This window comes from Lissotriton vulgaris, chromosome 3_1, assembly GCF_964263255.1.
Source record: "Lissotriton vulgaris chromosome 3_1, aLisVul1.2, whole genome shotgun sequence".
NCBI lineage: Eukaryota > Metazoa > Chordata > Amphibia > Caudata > Salamandridae > Lissotriton > Lissotriton vulgaris.
In genome coordinates, this window is record NC_141689.1 from 1,774,216,834 (window position 1) to 1,774,238,712 (window position 21,879).

Sequence of the window (21,879 nt, forward strand, 5' to 3'; positions counted from 1 at the left end):
TGGACAATGGCCTGCACAGGTAACAATTTTGATAAAGGTCATGGCGGGTTCAATTCAAAGTCAGTTAACACTACAGGATGTATATCTTTATTCGGGATTGATGGCATCAGCATCAGTGGTAATGCAAACGGGAAGGCACAGGAAGTGGCACCGGAGCAAAAACAGGCACCAAAGTTGTTGTTGAACCCGATATAGAAACAAGAGGCACAGAGGGTGCCGAGGACAGACCCGCTAGCGGAAGCAAGACTTGAGGCCTCTACAATTTCTTGGAGCCCAAAGTCACACCAGAGGGAGCAGGTAAAGTGCCAAAGATCCATAGCATAATCTCTCAAGACTTCTACTTGCTGCAAAGTCACAGACAGAGCCAGGAACTCAGGATGCATCAGGACTATACTCAGAATCGGGTCCGAAGGAGATCAGGAGAGAGAACAAGAGGCAGACTGATGCCCTTGCACCCGCTCTGGAATACAAGAGAGGCAGGAAAGGGCTTTTTCCACTTTAATTTCTCAGATATTTTTCTTCAAATTGCCCGAAGAGTTTGGCCGCGATGATGACCTACAGCAGGAACAACTTCAGGATCGGGATCTGGACTATCCTTTTGAATTCAATAGTTTACGGTGTGGAGTCTTCTTGTGCTTCGCGATGTAGAGTTTGGCTTTGCATTCCCGAATGGCTTTTGGGTTCATCTGGGAGCAGTAGCCACAGTCCTTAGAGTCGTTGTCCGACCCTAGGCACCACAAACCGACTTAGTGCAGGTCCGTCACAGACATTTGTTGCAACAGTCTGCACAGTATAAAACCCTGTTGCTTGATGGGGTGACGTTTGCATTTCAGATTGTATTTTAAGACTACATTTGGAGATTAAGTGTCTTGTCTGAGGCCAAGGAGTAGCTCTAAACCACGTCTGAAGGCTAGGAAAGAAAAGAACAGCCGTCAATGTGCATGGATGGTGCTTATATGTGGCTCTGCACATAATTTTCGGAGCATAACGATGAAGGCACAGAGCCTCAGATGCCACCAACGGGGATGCAGGGTACTGCTGAAAAGTTACGATACCCAGTAGTGTAGGAAAGTTAGATCTGCTTCTTATGGTTACCCCCACTTTTTGCTTGATGTTGCACTGTTTTTGACTAGTCTGACTGGGATCCTGCTAATCAGGTCCCCAGTTTATCTGCTTTCTCCTTTAAATTATCATGCATGTACTTTGGTACACTCCAGATTAGATACTGGGGTACCCTTATAAGTCCCTAGTATATGGTACCCATGGTACAGGTACCCAGAGGCCTCCCATGGGCTGAAGCGTGTGTAATGCCTCCCATGAGAGGACATGCAAAATGAAATTACAGGTCTGCTACTGCAACCTGTGTAAGCTGGTGCTCGCACCACTTACTTTAGATATAGGTTCACTATATCTATAGGTAACTACACTTAAAACTTATAAGCCACCCCTATAACAGGTCTTATCAATTCTGAAGGAAGGGTGCTGGGTTCTAAGTGAGAGGGTGCCCCTGCATGAGCAGAGCCTCTTTGTAGCCTTCAGAGACCATTCTCCAGTGATGTCTGTGACCCAGCCAGGTGCATTATAACCTTGCGGTAAATACTCTCTCGAAAACGGATGCATAGAAACATATCGTGTTTGGTATCAAAGACCTTGGAATCATACCTCCACACCAGTTATATGATTCAACCCTTCTGAAGCGAGCTTCATGGGGTCACTAGTCTATCCGGTGCCAGTCTTCTCGACCCGGACAGCACAAAATGGATGCTGCCGACCAGAGACACATTTCTGCCCTCCTGTTGCTGAAGAATCTCCCTTGGGGTGAAAAATGTACTCCCCTGCATTCACAGGCACCCCAACGCAACTGACCGGTCTGCTGCTCCTGCGGACTCCGAATATTTCAGCAACACAGGAGGTGGGTTACAAAGGTCCCTGAGGGTGATCTGCCCTCTCAGCAAGTTTGAGGCCAGTATCCCTCGTGTGGACTACATAACCCGAAACCTTGTGCACCGCATCCATTTGCAGTTGCATATGCTTGTTGGTGATTCTCAAGCTTGTGCATTGGACTCTGTGTAGTCCTGACCCTGAGCATTATTTGCACCAAAGTACTCCGGCCTCCTTGCACCCTGTGCTCCATGGGCTGGTACTTTGCACTCTCTCGAGGGTCCCTTCCGACTTTTGGTCATTCGGCCTGTGGGTCCTCCTAAGGGCCATTTTGATTTCTGTTGAGCTTTCCTGGTTGCTCCAGACGTGCCCTGAATCCTCATTGCTTGGTGATTCCCCTGGACCTTGCTGGTCTACACTGTAACCTGCTTGACCTTCCTGCGAGGGTGGCTTTTGCCAAGGCTTGTTTGTGTTCCAGCCAGACACCGATCCCTCAGCACTCGACATCCTAGGTGGGACAGCTTGCATCTGGCTCTTCGTCATTGTCTCCTGGTTCTCATGGCTGCAGAGTCAAACACCCCATCTTCGCACCTGAAGCACCAGACATCATTGGGCATTCGTCTACCGAGCCTCTGGTCACTCTAAAGTGACCTAGACTCTGTCCCCTCTACTTTCAGGGTCCTCCATTCCAGAATCCAGGCTTGGATTCAACCAGACCCTTTTCACCTTCACGTCAGCAGTACTTCTTCGCAGCCCTCCACTGAGAATGACAGCGCTTTCTGACATCACTCCACACCAATGCACCCAGCTCCTCTGGTATAGGTAACTCGGGTACTACGGTATCCACAAGTGGGGTGGCTCTCCAACCTCTTAAGTTATAAAGGGTTTGCTAGTAGTCCTCCTAGAAGGGTCCTTAAACTGTAAAATTGCAACTGCGACTTCCCCATAGAATTGTACAGAGTCTGCAGTCGTGTTGGCACACTGCACCCGTCCTCTGTGTGCTTCATATTTACTCACCTTGGGGGGTATCCTTGGGGTCCCAGCGATTCTACGCTCTCCAGACCTTGTCTTGACCCGAGCCGTGGTTGTTATACCACTATTTTAGTATATGGTTTGGTCTCCCCCTGGAGCCCACTGTGTATTGTGCTACTTACAACTGTTCTATTGATCTTGCATTGTATGTGTTGTGTTCTATCCTCGTGTAGAGGATACTAGAGAGTGTTATATTAATACATTCATATTTTTATATAACTACTGTGTGGTTCTCCTTTCATTTGATTAATTCAGGAGGTGATATTCTGGTAAAACAAGCTGCTTTATATTCCTTCAAGATTACGCCTGAAGGCTGCTCGCCACAGCTACCACTAGGATAGCTTTCTAAAGGTTATCTTTGACCTCATACGTTATAAGGGTCGCTTCGACTGGTCTAAGGTGCCCACTTTAATTAGTGGACATCATATGCCAGGCCAACTTCTCACGCCCAGTCTGACACCTGGGGAAGTATTCACAAAGTAAAGAATATGTGGATATGAGCACCTATCAGAAATAGGCAGCATCCCAAAAGTAACATTTGCCATTTTACCTCCTTGAGGATTGCCAAATAGAGGGGCAATCTTTATGCTAGAATTCTTTCTGGCAAAGCAAATGTATTGCCATATATGAATGCCCACTACTGTATCATAAAGCATTAAATAAAAAACGCCACTTCAGGCCTTACCAACCTGGTGTTTGACAATCTGTCCTAATGCAAGATTTAATTCCACTTGGCACTTGCCGAACAGTTTCAAATAGCTGCTGCTTCCTGGCAGTGCTTTGGTCTGCATTCGGTTTGAGAGTTCCAGTTCGATTCGTCCAGTTTCGAATCGGACCGCTCTCATCGATGGGGTTGTAGCCGTCACTTGGATAAGCTGTCAATCAACGAAAGGAAAAAGGGGAAGTTAGTTAGCAGTAATTCTATAATTATTGTGAAAGCATACAGAGTATGAAATTTATAAGGTAGGCAGGGCAAACAGCGAACATGGGTGGGACAAGAAACAGGTCAACTGAGGATTTGCCATCATGCGAATCGATGACGTTTAGTGAATGTCAGTATAAGTACAGTTTAGTAATATGAGCAACATATTTAGAGGACCAGGGTCAAAATAGTGAACTACGAGTGAGTTAATGCTGTATGTGGGGAAAAAAACTCCCACATAAGTTGATTAGAAAGTTTACTTTATGTTCACCTTAAAATGCAGGTTCAGAGAGTACAGCAGGATTTTGGGTTTTTCTCCATCAGTTGTGACTTCATGCTCATTCCAAAGAGGAATAGGTTGCTCTCCCCCTACAGAGAGAATTCAGTTAGAGAATGAAAACAATTAATGAAAAAAAGAACTTTCAGGAAAAAAATAAGCTTGATAGAAACATATCAAAGTATTAACTCATATAAACTGTTTGTCAAAAAAGGAAAATGCTACTTACCAGTATGCATCTGTTCTTGGCATGTAGAGCTGCAGAGTTACACACTGTGCATAGATGGCCACCTAGTGTTGGATCCGGGTGTTTGCAGTTTGTTTTGTTGTAGAAAAGTCTTTGGAAGTAACAGGATAAGTGACTCCTCCTTTGGATGATACTGCGCATGGGCATCGGCTCCATCCCCAGATTGTTTTTCACCATTAGGGAATTGATGGAGCTGTACAAGAAGTAGTGATGTCCATGTGATTTGTATCTAATTAAGATAATACTGGAACAGATACAGGTAGCCGGTGGGTGTGTGTAACTCTGCAGCTCTACATGCCAAGAACAGATGCATACTGGTAAGTAGCATTTTCCGTTCGAGGCATATGAGCTGCAGATTACACACTGTGAATAGACTGTATAGCAGTGCCCACACCTAGTGGCGACCACCAGCATCTGTTGCAGTAGTTTGAAACAGAGTTTTTAGTACAGCCTGGGCCAGTTTGCACATCTACACAATAATGTTTTGTGAATGTCTGCGGTGTAGACCATGTAGCTGCTTTGCATATATCATCTGGGGGAATGTTCCTTAAGAATGCCATTGAAGCCCCTATTTTCCTTGTAGAATGGACTTATGGAGAAATTGTTAATGAACGTTTGGCTTTCTGGTAACATATTTGTATGCATTTAACAATCCACCTAGCTATCCCTGATTTTGATATGGGGTTGCCTTTATGTGGTGGTGAAAAAGACACAAAAAGTTGTTTAGTTTTACGAAAAGTTTGTGTCCTTTTGATGTAGTACAGTAATGCTCTTTTGACGTCTAAGCTGTGTAGAGCTCTTTCTGCGAACGTTTGTGGCCGCGCCCAAAAAACGGGCAGCTCAATAGATTGATTTAGATGAAATGGTGAAATGACTTTTGGAAGGAATTTAGGATTAGTGCGTAGAACCACTTTGTTATGATGCATTTGCAAAAAGGGTTCTTGAATGGTAAATGCTTGTAGTTCGCTGACTCTACCGAGGAGTAGTAGTAGCTACTAAGAAAGCTACTTTCCAAGTTAGGAATTGCAATTCACATTTATGTAACGGTTCAAAGGGAGGTCCCATTAACCGTGTAAGAATAATGTTTAAGTTCCACACTGGTGAAGGTGGAGTTCTGGGAGGGATTATTCTTTTGAGTCCTTCCATGAAAGCTTTTATAGCAGGTACTCTAAACAGAGATAGATGTTGTCTATTTTGTAAATATGCTACAATGGCAGCAAGGTGTAGTCTGATAGAGGTTAAAGCTAAGTTACACTTTTGAAGGTGTAATAGGTATCATATGATGTGTTGAATAGACACATCTAAAGGATTTATGTGGTTGTTTTGACAGTATATTACAAATCGTTTCCACTTAGCACCATAACATGCTCTAGTAGTGGGACGTCTGGCTTCTTTAATAACGTTCATGCATTCTGGAGGAAGGTTGAGGTAACCAAACTCTATGACTTCAGGAGCCAGATCGCTAGGTTGAGCTGAGCTGGGTCCGGGTGTCTGATCTCTCCATGGTTCTGTGTTAATAGAGGTGGAGATAAACTTAGTTTTTGGTGTGGAACCACAGATAGTTAGAGCAGTGTGGTGTACCACGGTTGTCTGACCCAAGTTGGAGCTACTAGAATGAGTGTTAGGGAATGTTGCTGTAGCTTGCGTATCACTAACGGAAGTAGTGGGAGAGGAGGAAAAGCGTACGCACATTTTCCGGACCAGTTCATCCATATCACATTGGCTTTGGACAGCGGGTGTGGATATCTGGCGGCAAAGTTTGGGCATTTTGCGTTTTCGTGGGTTGCAAAGAGGTCTATCTGAGGTTGTCCCCACATTTGAAAGAACGGTTGAAGAACTTGTGGATGAAGTTCCCACTCATGGATCTGCTGTGTCTGTCGACTTAGCAGATCTGCCATGGTGTTTTGTACTCCTGGAACGTGTTGGGCTAAGAGGAATATTTTTAGTGGTATAGCCCATCTCCATATCTGCTGTACTAACTGAGAGAGAGCTGCAGAGAGTGTGTTCCCCCTTGTTTGTTTATGTAGTACATGGCTGTCATATTGTCTATGCGGACTGACAGCTTTGCCTGATACTTGTTTATGGATTGCTTTTAGGGCTAGAAAAACAGTTAGTAACTCCAAGTGGTTGATTTGGAGTAACTTTTGTTGCGGTGTCCACCTGCCTTGCATGGTGTGATGCAGTAGGTGAGCTCCCCAGCCGGAGACTGATGCGTCCACTGTCAGGATTATCTGAGGAACTGGCTCTAGGAACGGTCGGCCCTTTGAAAGGTTTTTGGTGCTCCACCATTGCAGAGAGCGATGAGTCCACCTGTCTACCAACACTAGGTCTGTTAATAGACCACGAACCTGGTCCATTGGCGTGCTTGGCGCTCTTGAAGTGGACACATTTGCAGTCTTGCGTGAGGTACTATAAATAAGCAAGATGCCGTCATTCCTATGAGCTCCATGAACACTCGAGCTGGAAGTGAGTGTTGCAGTTTGAATTTTGTTAGGAGAGTTTGTACACTTGTTATCCTGTTTGGAGAGGGATAGGCTAGTGTTAGTTGGGTGTTTATTGTAGCGCTGAGATATTGTTGTATGTGTGAGGGTTGCAGATATGACTTGGTGTGATTTACTGTGAATCCCAAGTCGTGAAGCAGTTGAATAGTAGCGTGAGTGTGCTGTACACACTGGCTGTATGAGCTGGCTTTTATGAGCCAGTCGTCTAGGTATGGGAAGACGTGAATATGTTGTCTTCTTAAGTGTGCTGCTGCTACTACTGCTAGGCATTTGGTAAACACCCTTGACGCTGTTGTGACTCCAAATGGGAGCATTTTGAACTGGTAGTGCTGCCAGTCTAGTACAAATCTGAGATATTTTCTGTGCACCGCGTGGATGGGAATGTGGAAGTAGGCGTCCTTGAGATCTAGAGTGACAAGGAAGTGGTTTTGTAACAGGAGTGGAAGTACTTGTTGAAGGGTGACCATATGAAAATGATCCGACTGTATGTAAATGTTTAGAGGTCTGAGGACTAGGAAAGGTCTTAGAGATCCGTCCTTCTTTGGGATTAGAAAATATAGGGAGTATACTCCTTTGTTTTGCTGATGCTTTGGGACTATTTCTATTGCATTTTTCTGCAGGAGGGATATTACTTCCTGTCTGAGCAGTGTTAAATGTTCTTGTGACATTGGACGCTGCTTGGGAGGTATGGTTGGAGGGGTGGATGTTAGTTCTAGACAGTAACCTGATTGAGTTATTTGAAGCACCCACCTGTCTGATGTGATGTTTTCCCAGGCTGGTAGGTATTGTTGTAGTCTTCCCCCGACAGGAGTGGACGGGGTAAGGGAAGGGGACTCATTGGGCAGGGGTCGAGGCAGAGTGGGGGTTGTTGTTTTTACCTCTGCCTTTATTATTGTTACCCCTGTAACCTCTCGAATAGAGGTGTTTGTAATATTTTTCCCTTCTTGGATAAGCTCATTTGCTCTATCTTTGTATTTATCAGGGAGGTGCCGCATTAGTGATTCTAATTCCTCATAATGTGCCCTGTCATATCTGGCCAATAATGCTTGTGTATTGGCAATACGCCACATGTTTGCTGCTTGAGACGCAGTTCTTTTCCCTGATGCGTCAAGTAGCTTAGACTCTTTATCTGGTGGCGGAGCTTCACCTGTTTGTGAGTTTGCTCTCTTGCGAGCGTTGGAAACTACAAGCGAGTCTAGTGGTAATGGACCTTTAATATATGCTGGGTCTTAAGGGGCAGCTTTATATTTTTTCTCTATTGGAGGGTTAATGACCAGAGTTCTGACTGGGTCCTTGAAGACTTCAGGAGCATGCTTAATCACTCCTTTAAGCATTGGTAAAATGGATGAGGACCTTTATGCAGGTATCCATTAGAAAGTCTTCATCTACAGGGTCTGTACGCATATCTACTCCACGATATTGCGCTGCTCTGTATATCAACTGATAAAAACCCATAGTGTCTTCTGGTGGGGAAGGCCTTGAGGGGTATATGTCATCTTGACGGACATTAGGGACGTCTGGGGTGTTATAATCATCCCACGGATCAGGTGAGCCCGGCGAAATAGATGGATCATCTATGTTAGCCCCTATATCATCAGAGCTATCATCCCTATTGTCATCGTCTGGTATGATAGAGGATGTAGGGGAATGTTGTGGTAGGGGAGCAGGTGGTGATCGTATATGTGGAGGAGAAGGGGAAGCGAGTCTTAAAGGCGAGGTAGCCATGTCCTATTTCTTTGAATGAGGAGCTGGCGCTGGTGTATACAGTGGTCGCTTTTTTTAAGGTAAAGTTAGCTGCCCAGTGATTGGGTCTTTAGCTAGTCTTTTGTGCAGGATCTGGCTGAAATAAGTCCTCTGCAGGAGGCCGATCGAACAAGTTACTTACCTTCGGTAACGATATATCTGTAAGAAACATTAGTTAGTGTTAGATTCCTTACCTTAGAATATCCCCAGGCGTCAGTCTGGATCCGGAAACTTTTGCGTAGCAGTACCCCTGCGCGTCGGTAGGCGTCGTCTGCAGGCGTCCCCTGCGGCTCCGCGTCCGTCGTCGGCGTCGTGCGCCGTGATGACGTCGCTGGAGTACATAGACGCCGCCTCCGCGCGCTGACGTCAGTTCTTTGCACACAGCATTTCCGCGCCAGGAGACGCAGAGCCATGAGAGAACCAACACTGGTGCCATGTAAAAACTAGGGCCCTGAAAGGGATGACCTTAACCCTAGGTATCAGTTCGCAGAACGGGGAGGATGGGTGGGTTCGGTAAGGAATCTAACACTAACTAATGTTTCTTACAGATATATCGTTACCGAAGGTAAGTAACTTGTTCATCTGAAAGAAACACGTTAGTGTTAGATTCCTTACCTTAGAATACATACCCCAGCAATACCAACCCCGGTGGTGGGTCTGCGAACCAATACAACTACACCAGAAAGTCCTGGAGGACAGAACGGCCAAAGAAGCCATCCCTCCGGACTTGGCTGTCCAGGCAGTAGTGCCTCGCAAAGGTGTGCAGCGAGGCCCACGTAGCCGCTTGGCAAATGTCCTGCAAGGGGACTCCCCGGCCCAGGGCAGTGGTAGCCGCCGTGGCCCGAGTGGAATGGGCCCTCAGCCCAACAGGAGGCTCCTTCCGAGCCAAAGAGTAGCACGCTTTGATGCAGAGGACGACCCATCGAGAGATGGTTCGTTTACAGACCGCCCGTCCCTTCTTCGCACCCACGTAGCCAACAAACAGTTGGTCATCCACCCGGAACTGGCGTGTGCGATCCATGTAAAATGAAAGCGCACGTTTTGGGTCCAGACGATGGAGCCGCTCTTCATCCTTCGAAGGATGCGGAGGCGGGAAGAAGGAAGGGAGGGTAATGGACTGCCCGATGTGAAAGGCCGAAACAACCTTGGGCAGGAAAGAAGGCCTAGTCCTCAGAACCACCTTATCAGGATGAATGGACAGGAAAGGAGGTTGGACAGAAAGAGCCTGGAGCTCACTCACTCTCCTGGCAGAGGTGATGGCAACCAGGAAAGCCGTCTTTAAAGTCAGGAGACGGAGAGGACAAGAATGAAGGGGCTCAAAGGGAGCACACATTAGAAAGGTCAGAACCAGGTTCAAATCCCACTGAGGCATCACAAACGGAACAGGTGGAAACATGTGAGTGATGCCTTTCAAGAATCGAGTTACAATCGGGGATTTGAACAAAGAAGGCTGATCAGGAAGCCTTAAAAAGGCTGAAAGGGCAGAAAGGTAGCCCTTGATAGTGCCCAAAGCAGAGCCCTGCTGGGCAAGAGAAAGAAGAAACAGAAGAACCTCCGAAAGAGGGGCAGAAAGAGGATCCACAGCCTTTGCTGTGCACCATGCCACAAATCTGTTCCACCGACAGGCGTATACCGACTTAGTGGAGGGACGCCTGGCTGCCAGAATAACATCACAGACTTCAGGAGGCAAGTCAAATGGCCTCAACTGTCGCCGCTCAATCTCCAAGCATGGAGGTGGAGACTGGACAGGTTCGGGTGGAAGACCGTCCCCTGCTGCTGCGACAGAAGGTCCTCCTGAAGGGGCAGGCGGATCGGGGGACCGACTGACATGTTGAGTAGCTCGGGATACCAGTATCTTCGAGCCCAGTCCGGAGCCACAAGGATAACTTGGGCCCGGTCGCGCCTGATCTTCTTCAGCACTCTGGGCAGAAGTGGTATAGGCGGAAAGGCGTATAACAGACCGCAACTCCACTCGCGCCGAAAGGCGTCGCCGTGCGAGTGCCGTCTTGGAAACTCCAACGCGCAGAACTGATGACATTGCGCGTTCTCTTCGGTGGCGAATAGATCTAACCAAGGCTCTCCCCATTGCAGAAAGATGCCTTGCGCCACGTCCGAGTTCAGACGCCATTCGTGATCCATCGAGCACCGACGGCTGAGTTCGTCCGCCCTGGCGTTCAGAGAACCTGCCAGGTGTTGAACCGTCAGAGTCACGCCCTGACGTTCCAGCCATTGCCAGAGGCGCAGAGCCTCCTGGCAAAGGGTCCACGACCCCACACCGCCCTGTTTGTTGCAGTACCACATGGCGGTGGTGTTGTCGGTGAACACCTGCACCACACTCCCGTTGACAAAGGGGAGGAATGCCTTCAGTGCCAGACGAATCGCCCGCAGCTCCAACAGGTTGATATGGAGCCGGGACTCCGCCGGAGACCAGATGCCTCTGATCTCTGCCTCTCCCAAGTGGCCACCCCAGCCCTGGAGGGACGCGTCCGTCACGACAACGTGCTCCGGTTGGGGAAGGGAGAGGGACATGCCCCTGACCCAATCGCGGTCCGCAAGCCACCACTGCAGTTGTCTCGCAGTGCCCTCCGAGATCAAGACGTGGTCGGACAAGTTGCCCTGATGCTGGGCCCACTGAAACTTCAGGTCCCACTGCAGAGCCCGCATCCGCCACCGAGCGTGATGCACCAGAAGGATGCAGGAAGCCATCAGTCCCAGCAGCCGCAGCGTCAACCTGACCGAAACCCGGGATAGCGGCTGAAAGATGGGAATCAAAGCCTGAATATCCCGAACCCGCCGTTCCGGAGGATAAACCCGAAACTGCGCCGAGTCCAGAACCGCTCCGATGAAAAGGAGCTTTTGAGAGGGACACAGGTGTGATTTCGGCACATTGATGGAGAACCCCAGGTCGTGCAAGAGGTCTGCCGTCATCTGAAGGTGGTGGACGACTGTCTGGGGCGAGCCCGCCTTCAACAACCAGTCGTCTAGGTAGGGGAAGACTGAAACCCCCAACCTGCGCAGATGGGCTGCGACCACCGCCATCACCTTTGTGAACACCCGTGGGGCGCTGGTAAGGCCGAAGGGAAGCACGATAAACTGAAAATGCTCCTGGCCTACCGTGAACCGCAGGTAACGCCGGTGGGCCGGCAGGACGGGGATGTGAAAATAGGCGTCCTGCAAGTCCAACGCTACCATCCAGTCTTGTGGGTCTAGAGCAGCCAAGACCTGAGCTAACGTCAACATCTTGAACTTCTCCTTCCGGAGGAAGCCGTTGACGTTCCTTAGATCCAAGATAGGACGTAGGCCCCCCTTGTCCTTCTTGGGCACCAGAAAGTAGTGGGAATAACAACCACGCCCTACTTCTGGCCCAGGAACGCGCTCGATGGCCCCCTTGGCCAAGAGGGCCGTAACTCCCTCCTGCAGAAGCGTCAAGTGGTCCCCCGACACACGGTGGTTCTGCGGTGGCATGGCTGGAGGAGAGGTCTCGAAGGGGAGGGAGTAGCCCCTTCGGACGATTTGCAGCACCCACCTGTCCGAAGTGATCGTGCGCCAGTGAGCGTGGTGATGGCGAACCCTGCCACCCACTGGCGTCACATGGGGCCGAAAGCACGGACTAGGAGGATTTTGGGGTAGATGCTGCGGGGGAAGGTGTGGTCTGACCCCGCCGTTGTCCCCGACCGCCACCACGGCGGTTTCCACGGCCGCCACCGCGTTGGAAGGATTGTTGCGGCGCGTGGCTGGCAGCACGTGTGGGGGCGCCCCTTCCTCGGCCACGAAAGGGACGAAACGAACCCGGTTGCTGACGCTGGGTCGAGAGACCCAAGGACTTGGCCGTGACCCTGGAGTCCTTGAAGCGTTCCAGCGCGTGGTCCGCTTTGTCACCGAACAGGTGACAGCCATCAAACGGCATGTCCATCAGGGCATTCTGGACATCAGCCGAAAAATTGGCGGATCTCAGCCAGGCGTGGCGACGAATCGCCACCGTCGTAGACATAGCCCCGCCCAGCGAGTCGGTCGTATCAAGACCACACCGAATTGAATATTTCGCTGCATCTCGGCCCTCAGCCACTGCCAAACTGGTCATACCTCTTGGATTCCCGGTCGGGCGGGGCCGACGGGAATGCGGACTGGGAGGTCGAGGCCTGGATCACCAGACTCTCAGGAGTGGGGTGGGTAGACAGGTACTTGGGGTCGTCCGGACAAGGACGGTGGCGCCTGGCCACGTTCCGATCAACAGGCGCACCTGAAGCGGGCCTGGACCACGTGCCCAACAGAACGTCAGACAAGGCTTCATTAAACGGCAGCAGTGGCTCCACTGGGCATGACTGCGGTTTGAAAACCTCGGTGAGGATGTTAGGCCTCACGGCCGCGACGGGGAGCTCAAGGTGTAAGGCCTTGGCAGCCCTCATCAGCACCACAGAATAGGCAGCTCCCTCCACCGATGCCACGGTTGGAGGAGAGATCAAACCAGGGTTAGGGGAGTCGTCCAAACCACTGGCATCCCCCAAGTCACCTGTCCAGTCCGGGTCATACTGGCACTCGCGAGCCAGAGGGTCCTCGGACCGCTCCCAACCTTCACCGTACTCCTCATCCTCTCCGTATTCGGAGTCAATGATGAAGACCGGCTCCTCGGGGTGCATGGGCCCCATCGGCGCCGGGACCGGCGTCGTGCGACGCCCGTCCGGCGCCGCGTCCGGCGTCGGAGAAGGTAAGGGGACGGCGCCGCCCGGAGCCGGCGCCGGAACCCCACCGCCGGCCGGAACCGGCAGTGGAGAACCGGCGCCGCGCGGGGGCGGCGTCGGGGGTAACCCCGATGGCAACGGCGCCGGGGAGGCCGGAAGACCAGCCGGCGCCGATCCCGAAGGCCCCTGCGGCGCCGGGGTCGGAGCCGTCGGCGGCGCCGGGGCCGGAGCACCCGACGGCGCCGAGGCAGGGACACCCGAACCGCTAGGGCCCCCAGACGGTAGCACTGGGCCCGAAGGCGCCGTAGGCCCCGTCGGAGAAGCGAGCGCCCTCATGGCCATGAGGAACGCCTCGATCTCCTCAGGCGTCGCGCCATGCCCAGGGACCGGAGGGTATGAGGCAGGCCGCGCCGGCGACTCTCGCGGAGCCGCGGGGTTGGGGTCACCCGAGCCCCCGGCCGCATCGCGCGAGCGTCGGGGGGAGTCGGGGGTACGATGACGACGCCCCGACTTCTTGTGCTTCTTACCTGACGAGCCTGACGAGTGGTGTCGACTTCCGGAGCGCCCGGCGCGGCTCCGCGACCGCTCCCTCGAACGCTCTCTCGACCTCCGGCCGGACCGGGACCGCTCCCGGTCCCGACGTGGGGCCGACACCCGGAGCTCCAGCAGCTTGCGGGACCGCTCCCGCCTAGCCTTGTTGGTAAGGGCCCGGCAGTCGACGCAGGAGTCCACGTCGTGGTCAGGGCCCAGACACCGGAGGCAGAGGCGGTGATGGTCTGTGACCGACATCGTGCGCTCACAGTCATCGCAATTCTTAAACCCAGGCATCCTATCAGGCACCGTAGAGGAAAAAACAATTGAAAAACTTGGTCAAAGACCGGAGTACTGCTCTTCAGATCTGCGTCCACTGGCGCGGAAAAAAGAAGAACTGACGTCAGCGCGCGGAGGCGGCGTCTATGTACTCCAGCGACGTCATCACGGCGCACGACGCCGACGACGGACGCGGAGCCGCAGGGGACGCCTGCAGACGACGCCTACCGACGCGCAGGGGTACTGCTACGCAAAAGTTTCCGGATCCAGACTGACGCCTGGGGATATTCTAAGGTAAGGAATCTAACACTAACGTGTTTCTTTCAGATATTTGGTGCGGAGTGAGGTTTCGGCACCGAAGCGGTTTCTTTTGGTTTTTTGGCAATGTCCTTAACCGGAGAAGCAGGAGTCTTTTTCGCTGCGAAGATTTTTTCGGCTCCAATGATTTTTTCGGCTCCGGTATATTTTTGGGATCCGATGGTTTTTTCGGTTCCGGTGGTCTTTTTGAATCCGAAGCAGGTTTGCTTGGTTCCGACCTGGTTTCGGTGCCAGAGGAGTAGCGTTAGGCTTTGGCACCGGTGGTTTGGATGTCGGCGGGTCCAGTGATGTTGTCTTTTTCGGTGCCGGTAGGTGTGTGCCGGCACCGTGGGAAGGCCGACTCGAGCCTGAGTCACCTGAAGACTTAGTTAGCTTCTTAGCTGGGCCCGAAGGTGGGGCAGTAGAAGCAGTGTGCCGGTGTGCACGCGAGGGTGTGACCAGGGCCTTCTTTGGATGTGTCGAGGAAGGGTCGGGGTCAACGGTCTTACTTACGACCCGCTGTGCTGGAGTGATGTCCTTGACTTCTGAATCTTCTGCCTCGGAGTTGCTGTCAACGTCGTGTTGTTCTGGGACGTCGACGCCTTCTTCAAAGATGTCCTCCGGAATCGGAGCTGAAGATCGAGCCATTGTTCTCCTAGCTCTTCGGTCCCGGATAGTCTTTTTGGAGCGGAAAGATGCACAAGCGGAACAATCTCTGGCCTCGTACTCCGGGGAGAGGCAAAGGTTACACACTTAATGAAGGTCGGTGTGGGGAAACTTGGACTCACATTGAGGACACTTATTAAATGGCCTCCTTTCCATGAGCTGGAGTCGAGGCCTAGTTAGGCCCGAAGGCCGTCAACGATGACCAAGTCGAAATCTTCGGTGTTGAAGTGTAGTGTCGACTGGGAAAGCGTTCAAAACTGATTTTCTGTAAGTTGGTGAGGATTGCGCGCCAAAGGAGATCGGTTCCAACACGGAGCGCTGGAAACACATCCAAGCCCGGAGGCGGAAAAACACTATCTGGGGATGGAGCTGATGCCCATGCGCAGTATCATCCAAAGGAGGAGTCACCTATCCCGTGACTTCTAAAGACTTTTCTAGTACAAAACAAACTGCAAACATCCGGGTCCAACATAGGTGGCCGTCCATGCACAGTGTGTAATCTGCAGCTCATATGCCTTGAACACATATTTTCCCAAGAGTATGGCACCTGGTCATCACAACTCATCAGTTGTGGCAATAAGTATGTAGTATTACTGCATTAAAAGACCAGAGCTGACACCTGTCACAATTTACAAAGGATTAAATGGTGGCACATTATCATCATGTTTACTTTACTATAGCCATATGTAAAATCTAACCATTCCAAAGTCGCTACGAGGAATGATACTTAATTCTAATGGATGGCTTATCCTTCTTGTATGGTTATGTACCCTCCCCTTTGAGGGCTTCTGTGTGTGCACAGCTCTCTTTAGGCCCTTAGGTAGGTATTTTGACTCATGCATTACAGAATCCAGATTTTTTTATCAGCTATCTATCCATATATTTCCCCTTGCATCATCCACTTTGTTAAGCTGTAGCTGTTGGACAAATAGCCTTACATTTTCTTCTAGAGTGCACTGGGATAGTGAAGCATTCATGATGAACTTAATAATTATGAGGCATCCACGTCTATTGTTCCAAAGAGGTGCAAATCATTACATTTCCACAACCGAGCTTGGCTTAGATATGAGGTTCTTGCAGTGATGAACAAGTTACCTACCTTCGGTAATGCCTTATCTGATAGAGACTATCAATTCGCAGATTCCTTACCTCAGAATGATCCCCAGGTGCCAGACTGGATCCGGAAATGTTTAGTAATCAATGTCCCTGCGCGCTGGTAGGTGGAGTCGTCCATGCCAAAAGTGAAGTGAACAGTGCCTGTATAGGTGCCACCTCTGTGCACTGTCAGCTTCTTTTCGTGACTTTTTTTTGTCAGAAGTGGGAAGTCACGAAGAACACTGTTCAATTCATAAAAAGTATGGACATTTGGAACACAAAAATTGATATTTGGTGGCATTATTGCGGCACTTTATTTTACTTGTAATTCATTTCTTTTCAGCCTTAAATCAAGGAACACTCTTTTAGCAGAGTATTCCACTTTGAAATAGGCATGTTTAAATTGTCTGAGAGTATTTATTTGCTATATTGTCTTTTGTGGTAACATTCTGGATCATAGGTCAAGCCAAGCATAATAGCACAGGGTTGCTGGTCATCCTGTTTTCTATGGCACTGTGCTGACTTGGGGCTAGCGGTTCCAAGCCCCAGAGCCATCTGCCGTAGGACTCCACGTTTTGAAATGTAACCAGATTGGTTGAGGAAAACTGTAATTGCTTAGCAAAACAGTTATTGTCAAAGTGAGTAAGTGTGGCTCTTGTACAAAACATTTAAGAAGCAGTACACAACAAACAGTTACAAATCCACAGACAGATCAAAACACAGGCCAACGCCATCCATTTTAATGAAGCTCAGCTAACATAAAAGCGCACATGCACATAGAGCACCAGTAATGCATCTCAGGGGTGCATTTAGTGTAGGGTGCACGGAGAAAGGTTCCGTAAAGGGTGTACTGGGAGACATGCAGCAAAGTTGTATCAGGTGAAGAAGAGGAGTACTGATTGTTGTGCATGAGATAACCACTAGATTGCTTGCATCAGAGGAGGATGTACAGTTCAGGATCACAGAGTGATTACGACATGATGATGTACAATAGTGGGTGGTCTGTGTTGTTGTGAACCAGGTAAGAGTCACACCTTCAGCCAGTTTGACATTTTTTCACCAGCAACATTTTGCATACTGGGATTTATAAGCATGTGCTTATTACTGTAAAGCCAGATACCCAAGTCTTCAAAATGTGAATTTCTAATGGCAAAAAAAGTGTTTGAAGTTGACAAAAATTACATGTCAAATATAAACATGTCCAAAAAGCACGTGGCTTGTGCCACTTTTTGGCTACACACATGGATGAATGGATGAAAATAAAAAAATTGTTTTTTTCTGCTTTAAATAATTTGAAGTATGTATTTTCTGAAAATATACATTCCTGTCAGAACAAAAAATTGTCTTTAAAATAACTTCAAAAAGAACAACTGATGGACAAAATGTTAAACAATGATAAACATTCACTCCAGTACAGATATCTGGGCCTAAATCCATCATTATTTTGCTCCCTATGCCATTCCAGTTTAAACCCAGCCATATGCGAATTAGTTTTGACCCTGCTCCCCATAGGTACAGTCCAGACCGAACTGCCAGGCCTGGTCGTCCCTGGACCGGAAATAAGCATTCTGGGACCGGTTTCGGGGTTTCACCCACCAACAGCCAGTATAGCTTGACTCCAGTAGCATGGAGAGCACGGTACCCACGTCTGGGCATACCTGTCCACTCGGGATGGCAAATGCAAAAATCCATAATGTCCTTGTGTTTGCTTTGTTCGCCCTACGATGGCAGGGTATGCCCAGACGTGGGTCCCTTGCTCACTTTGCCACTGGATTCAAGCTAGCCTGGCTGATGAGGGGTGTTACCCTAAAACCGGTCCCAGGACGCTTGTTTCTGGTTCAGGGAAGACCTGGCTTGGCAGTTCGGGCTGGACTGGACCCATGAGGCACAGGATCAAGACTGATTTGCATATAGCTGGATCTGAACTGGGGTGGCAAAGTGAGCTAAAGAACGATAATGGAGTCAGCCCAGATCTGTGACTGGGGGTAGTGTCTGAAAAGTTTCAGTGCTCTGCCCATCATCTCCTTGTGTTTGCTTTGTTCGTCCTAAGTTGGCAGGGAATGCCCAGATGTGGGTCACTCGCTCACTTTGTCACTGGATTCAAGCTAGCCTGGCTGATGAGGGGTGCTACCCCAAAACCGGTCCTAGGATGTTTGTTTTCGGTCCAGGGAAGACCTGGCTTGGCAGTTCGGGCTGGACTGTTCCGATGAGGACCAGGGTCAAAACTGATTTGCATATGGCTGGGTCTGAACTACGGTGGCAAAGTGAGCTAAAGAATGATGATGGATTCAACCAAGATCTGTGAATGGGGGGGGGGTCTGAAAAGTTTCTGTGCTCTGTCCATCATCTCCTTGTGTTTGCTTTAAAATAACTCCCACTGCTTGCTGCTCCCTTCAAAGCGCCATGGCAGAGGAGCCAACCCTGATAGCCCTTAATAGAGCCCAGAGCGGAGCCATACGGGACAAGAGAAAGAACGAAAAGCATAACTTCAGAAAGAGGGGCACAAAGGGGATCAATTGATTTTTCTGCAGACCATGCCACAAATGTTTTTCCAAAGGCAGGCATACATCGCCTTGGTGGAGGGAGGCCTAGCTGCCAAGATGACATTTGATTCTTTGGGAGGAAGGCCTTAAGCGGTCACCTGTTGCCTCTCAATCTCCACAAAAGAAGGTGAAGAGGTGACAGGTTCAAGTGGAGAACCCTTCCCTGCTGTTCTGCCAGAAGGTGTCCATGAAGAGGAAGCCAAATTGGAGGATCGGTGGCCATGCTCAGTAGCTCAGCATACCAGACTCTACATACCCAGTCTGGAGCCACAAGGATGACTTGGGCCGGTCATTCTTGAACTTCTTGAGAACTTTGGGTAGGAGTGGAATGGGCAGAAAGGCATACAGGAGGCCTGAGCTCCACTTGAGAAGAAAAGCTTCTCTGAGAGAGCGCTGCCTAGGAAACCCCGTTGCGCAAAACTGCTGACATTGCACGTTCTCAGTGGAGGAGAACAGATCTAACTATGGCTCTCCCTACTGCTGAAAGAGGCCTTGCCACACTTCGGGTGACAACGTCATTCGTGATCCGCTAGGCATCTTTGGTAGAGTTCCTCTGATCAGAGAACCCACCAGGTATTAAACCAAAAGAAAATGCCCTGCTGTTTCAGCCTTTTATAGAGATGCAGGGCCTCTTGACAAAGGGTCAACGACCCCACCCGCCATGTTTGTTGTAGTACCACATGACGAGGGTGTTGTCTGTCAACACTTTTTACCAGACTTCCCCTGATGGAAAGGCTTTCAATGGCAGTCAGATCGCATGGAACCTCAGCAGGTTGATGTGGAGTTCGCATTCCGCCAGAGACAAGAGTCATCTGATCTCCACCTCTCCCAGATAGCCGTCCATCCCAGGAGTGTTGCACTTGTCACTATTGTGATATCTGGTAAGGGAGGGGTCTGAATCTGACCCAATCGCAGTTCATTAGCCACCATTGCAGATCGTTTGCAGTTCCCTCCGAGATCTGGACCAAGTCGGAGATAATCCCCTGATGCTGTGACCACTGGCTCTTCAGATCCCACTGCAGAGCCTGCATAAGCCATCTGGCACGTGTCACCAGCAGGATACAGGAGGTCATAAAGCACAGCAGTCTTAGAGTCAGTCTCCCCAAAACCGAGGATAGAGGCTGGCATACCGATATCGCACCTGAATATCCTGGACTCGTCATTCAGGAGGATAAGCCAGAAACTGCAGTGTGTCCAGAACAGCTCAGATAAAAGGGAGCGTCTGAGAGGGAGTCAGGTGTGACTTCGGCACGTTAATAGTTAATTCCAGCGAGTACACAAGGTATGCAGTAGTCTGGCGTTGGGAGACAACAGCCTGGGGCGAGTCCACCTTTAGCAGCCAGTTGTCGAGGTAGAGGAAGACTGGCACCCCTGACCTCCGCAGATGAGTGCGACCACCACCATCACCTTGGTGCACACAGAAGGGGAGCTGATAAGACCAAAAGGAAGCATGGTGAACTGAAAGTGCTTTTGACCTACCATAAACGGCAAATAGCGACAGTGGGCAGGCAGGGCGGGAATATAAAAATAAGCATCCTGGAAGCCAAACCTATAAGCGTCCTGCAAGTCCAACGCTATCATCTTGTCTGTCCCAGGTCCAGGCAGACAAGACCTGAGCTAATGTGAGCATTTCAAATTTCTCCTTTATTTTTGGGAACCAGAAAGTAGCAGGAATAACAACCACAGCCTACTTCTGGCACCAGAACCTTCTCTATGGCTTCCTTGGCCAAGAGAGCAGTGACCTTGCGGAGAACAGAGAGAAGACCCTCCGTAAGCCGATCACGAGATGGTTGCTTTCAGGGAGGGGTAGTCTCGAAGGGGAGGGAGTAGCCCTTTCGGCCAATCTGTAAAACCCACCTATCCAATGTTATGGACTGCTAGTGGGGCAGGTGATGGCGAATCCTGCCACCACTGGCTGTCTATGGTGGTAAAGGGGCAGACTAGGATGGTTTGGAGACTATTGCAGTAAGGGAGGTGGTGGACTGACAAGACAGCTGGCCCTCTGACCCATGAGGAGCGAGTACTGCCCCCTCGGCCATGCAGAGACAGGAGAGCCTGCACGGCAGCTGGGTGGGAATTGGCACAGCTGGAAGCATCTTTCATAGCCACGAAAGGAGAGAAAGGCAGATTGAGGTGGACTTGATGCTGCAGAGAGAGGCCTAAGTACATGTCGTAGCACAAGAATCCGTAAAGCGCTCAATCAGCGAATCTGCCTAGTCTCCGAAGAGACGGATGCCATCGAACAGCATGTCCATAAGAGAAGCTTGAACATACCCTAAAAAGCCAGTCGTCCTCAGCCAGGCGTGGCGCCAAAGGGCCACTGTTCGGGAAACCGCTCTGCCTAGCGAGTCAGTCGTGTCTAGTCCACATCGAACAGTGAACTTTGCCAAACCTCTCCAGTCGGTGACAGCTTGGAAGAGTACAGCCCGAACCTCCTCTGGGACCTGTGGCAGCACTAGCGCAATGTATCCCACAAAGTGGGGGAATAACAGCCCAAAACCCATGCAGTATTCATGAACGCCAATGCCAGGCTGGCAGAAGAAAACATCTCCCTCCCACACGAGTCCAGCCTCTTGTATTCCCTATTTGGGGAAGCGGTAGGGAAAGTGCCTTGGGAGGTGGAGGCTTGGACCACCAAGATCTCAGGGGTAGGGTGTTGCGTGAGTAAGTTTGGGTTCACAGGTGCGGGGTTATGGCAGTCGGGAATCGTCCTATTGGCAGGAGTCCCTGTGCTGGATTTGGACCAGGTACCCAACAGGACGTCATTGAGGGTGTCATTGAATGGGGGTAAGGGTTCTGATGTGGAGACTACCTGATAGCAGCGCCTCTGTCAAGAGATAAGTCCTGACTATCACTGTGTGTAGCTTAAGGTCCAGGACCTCAGCCATCCCTCACAGCACCATTGTGTAAAAAGTTCCTTCCTCCATAGCTACGGTAGAGAAATTAGAGCAGCATCTGGAGACATATCCAGGCCGCTGGCTTCACCCAGGTCCTCACACTGAGCCACACTGTTCTTCCTCACAGGGCTGGTATTCTAAAGGGTCCAGGGACCCCTCCCAGTCTTCTCCCCGGACTAGCTGATTAAATTAAGTCTCAGACTCCGATCTAGGAGGCAAGTCTCCTATTGGAGTTGGCATCGAGCGAAGCCCCTCCGGCTCCAAGTTAGAGTCAGGGATGACAATAGGG

At 50.2% G+C, this 21,879-nt stretch overlaps 1 protein-coding gene across 15 annotated transcripts in view; it reads right to left on the reverse strand.

Annotated features, from left to right (window-relative positions):
• The window catches only part of BLTP1 (bridge-like lipid transfer protein family member 1), a 1,831,302-nt gene that overhangs the window by 661,643 nt on the left and 1,147,780 nt on the right, over nucleotides 1-21,879 (reverse strand). For all 15 annotated transcript variants that reach the window (XM_086962202.1, XM_086962209.1, XM_086962198.1 and 12 more), the window contains 2 exons: nucleotides 4,107-4,204; nucleotides 3,603-3,788 (listed from right to left, as the gene is read on the reverse strand). In XM_086962202.1, the coding sequence (XP_086818328.1) occupies nucleotides 3,603-3,788; nucleotides 4,107-4,204 (284 nt within the window). The remainder of the gene's footprint in view (nucleotides 1-3,602; nucleotides 3,789-4,106; nucleotides 4,205-21,879) is intronic.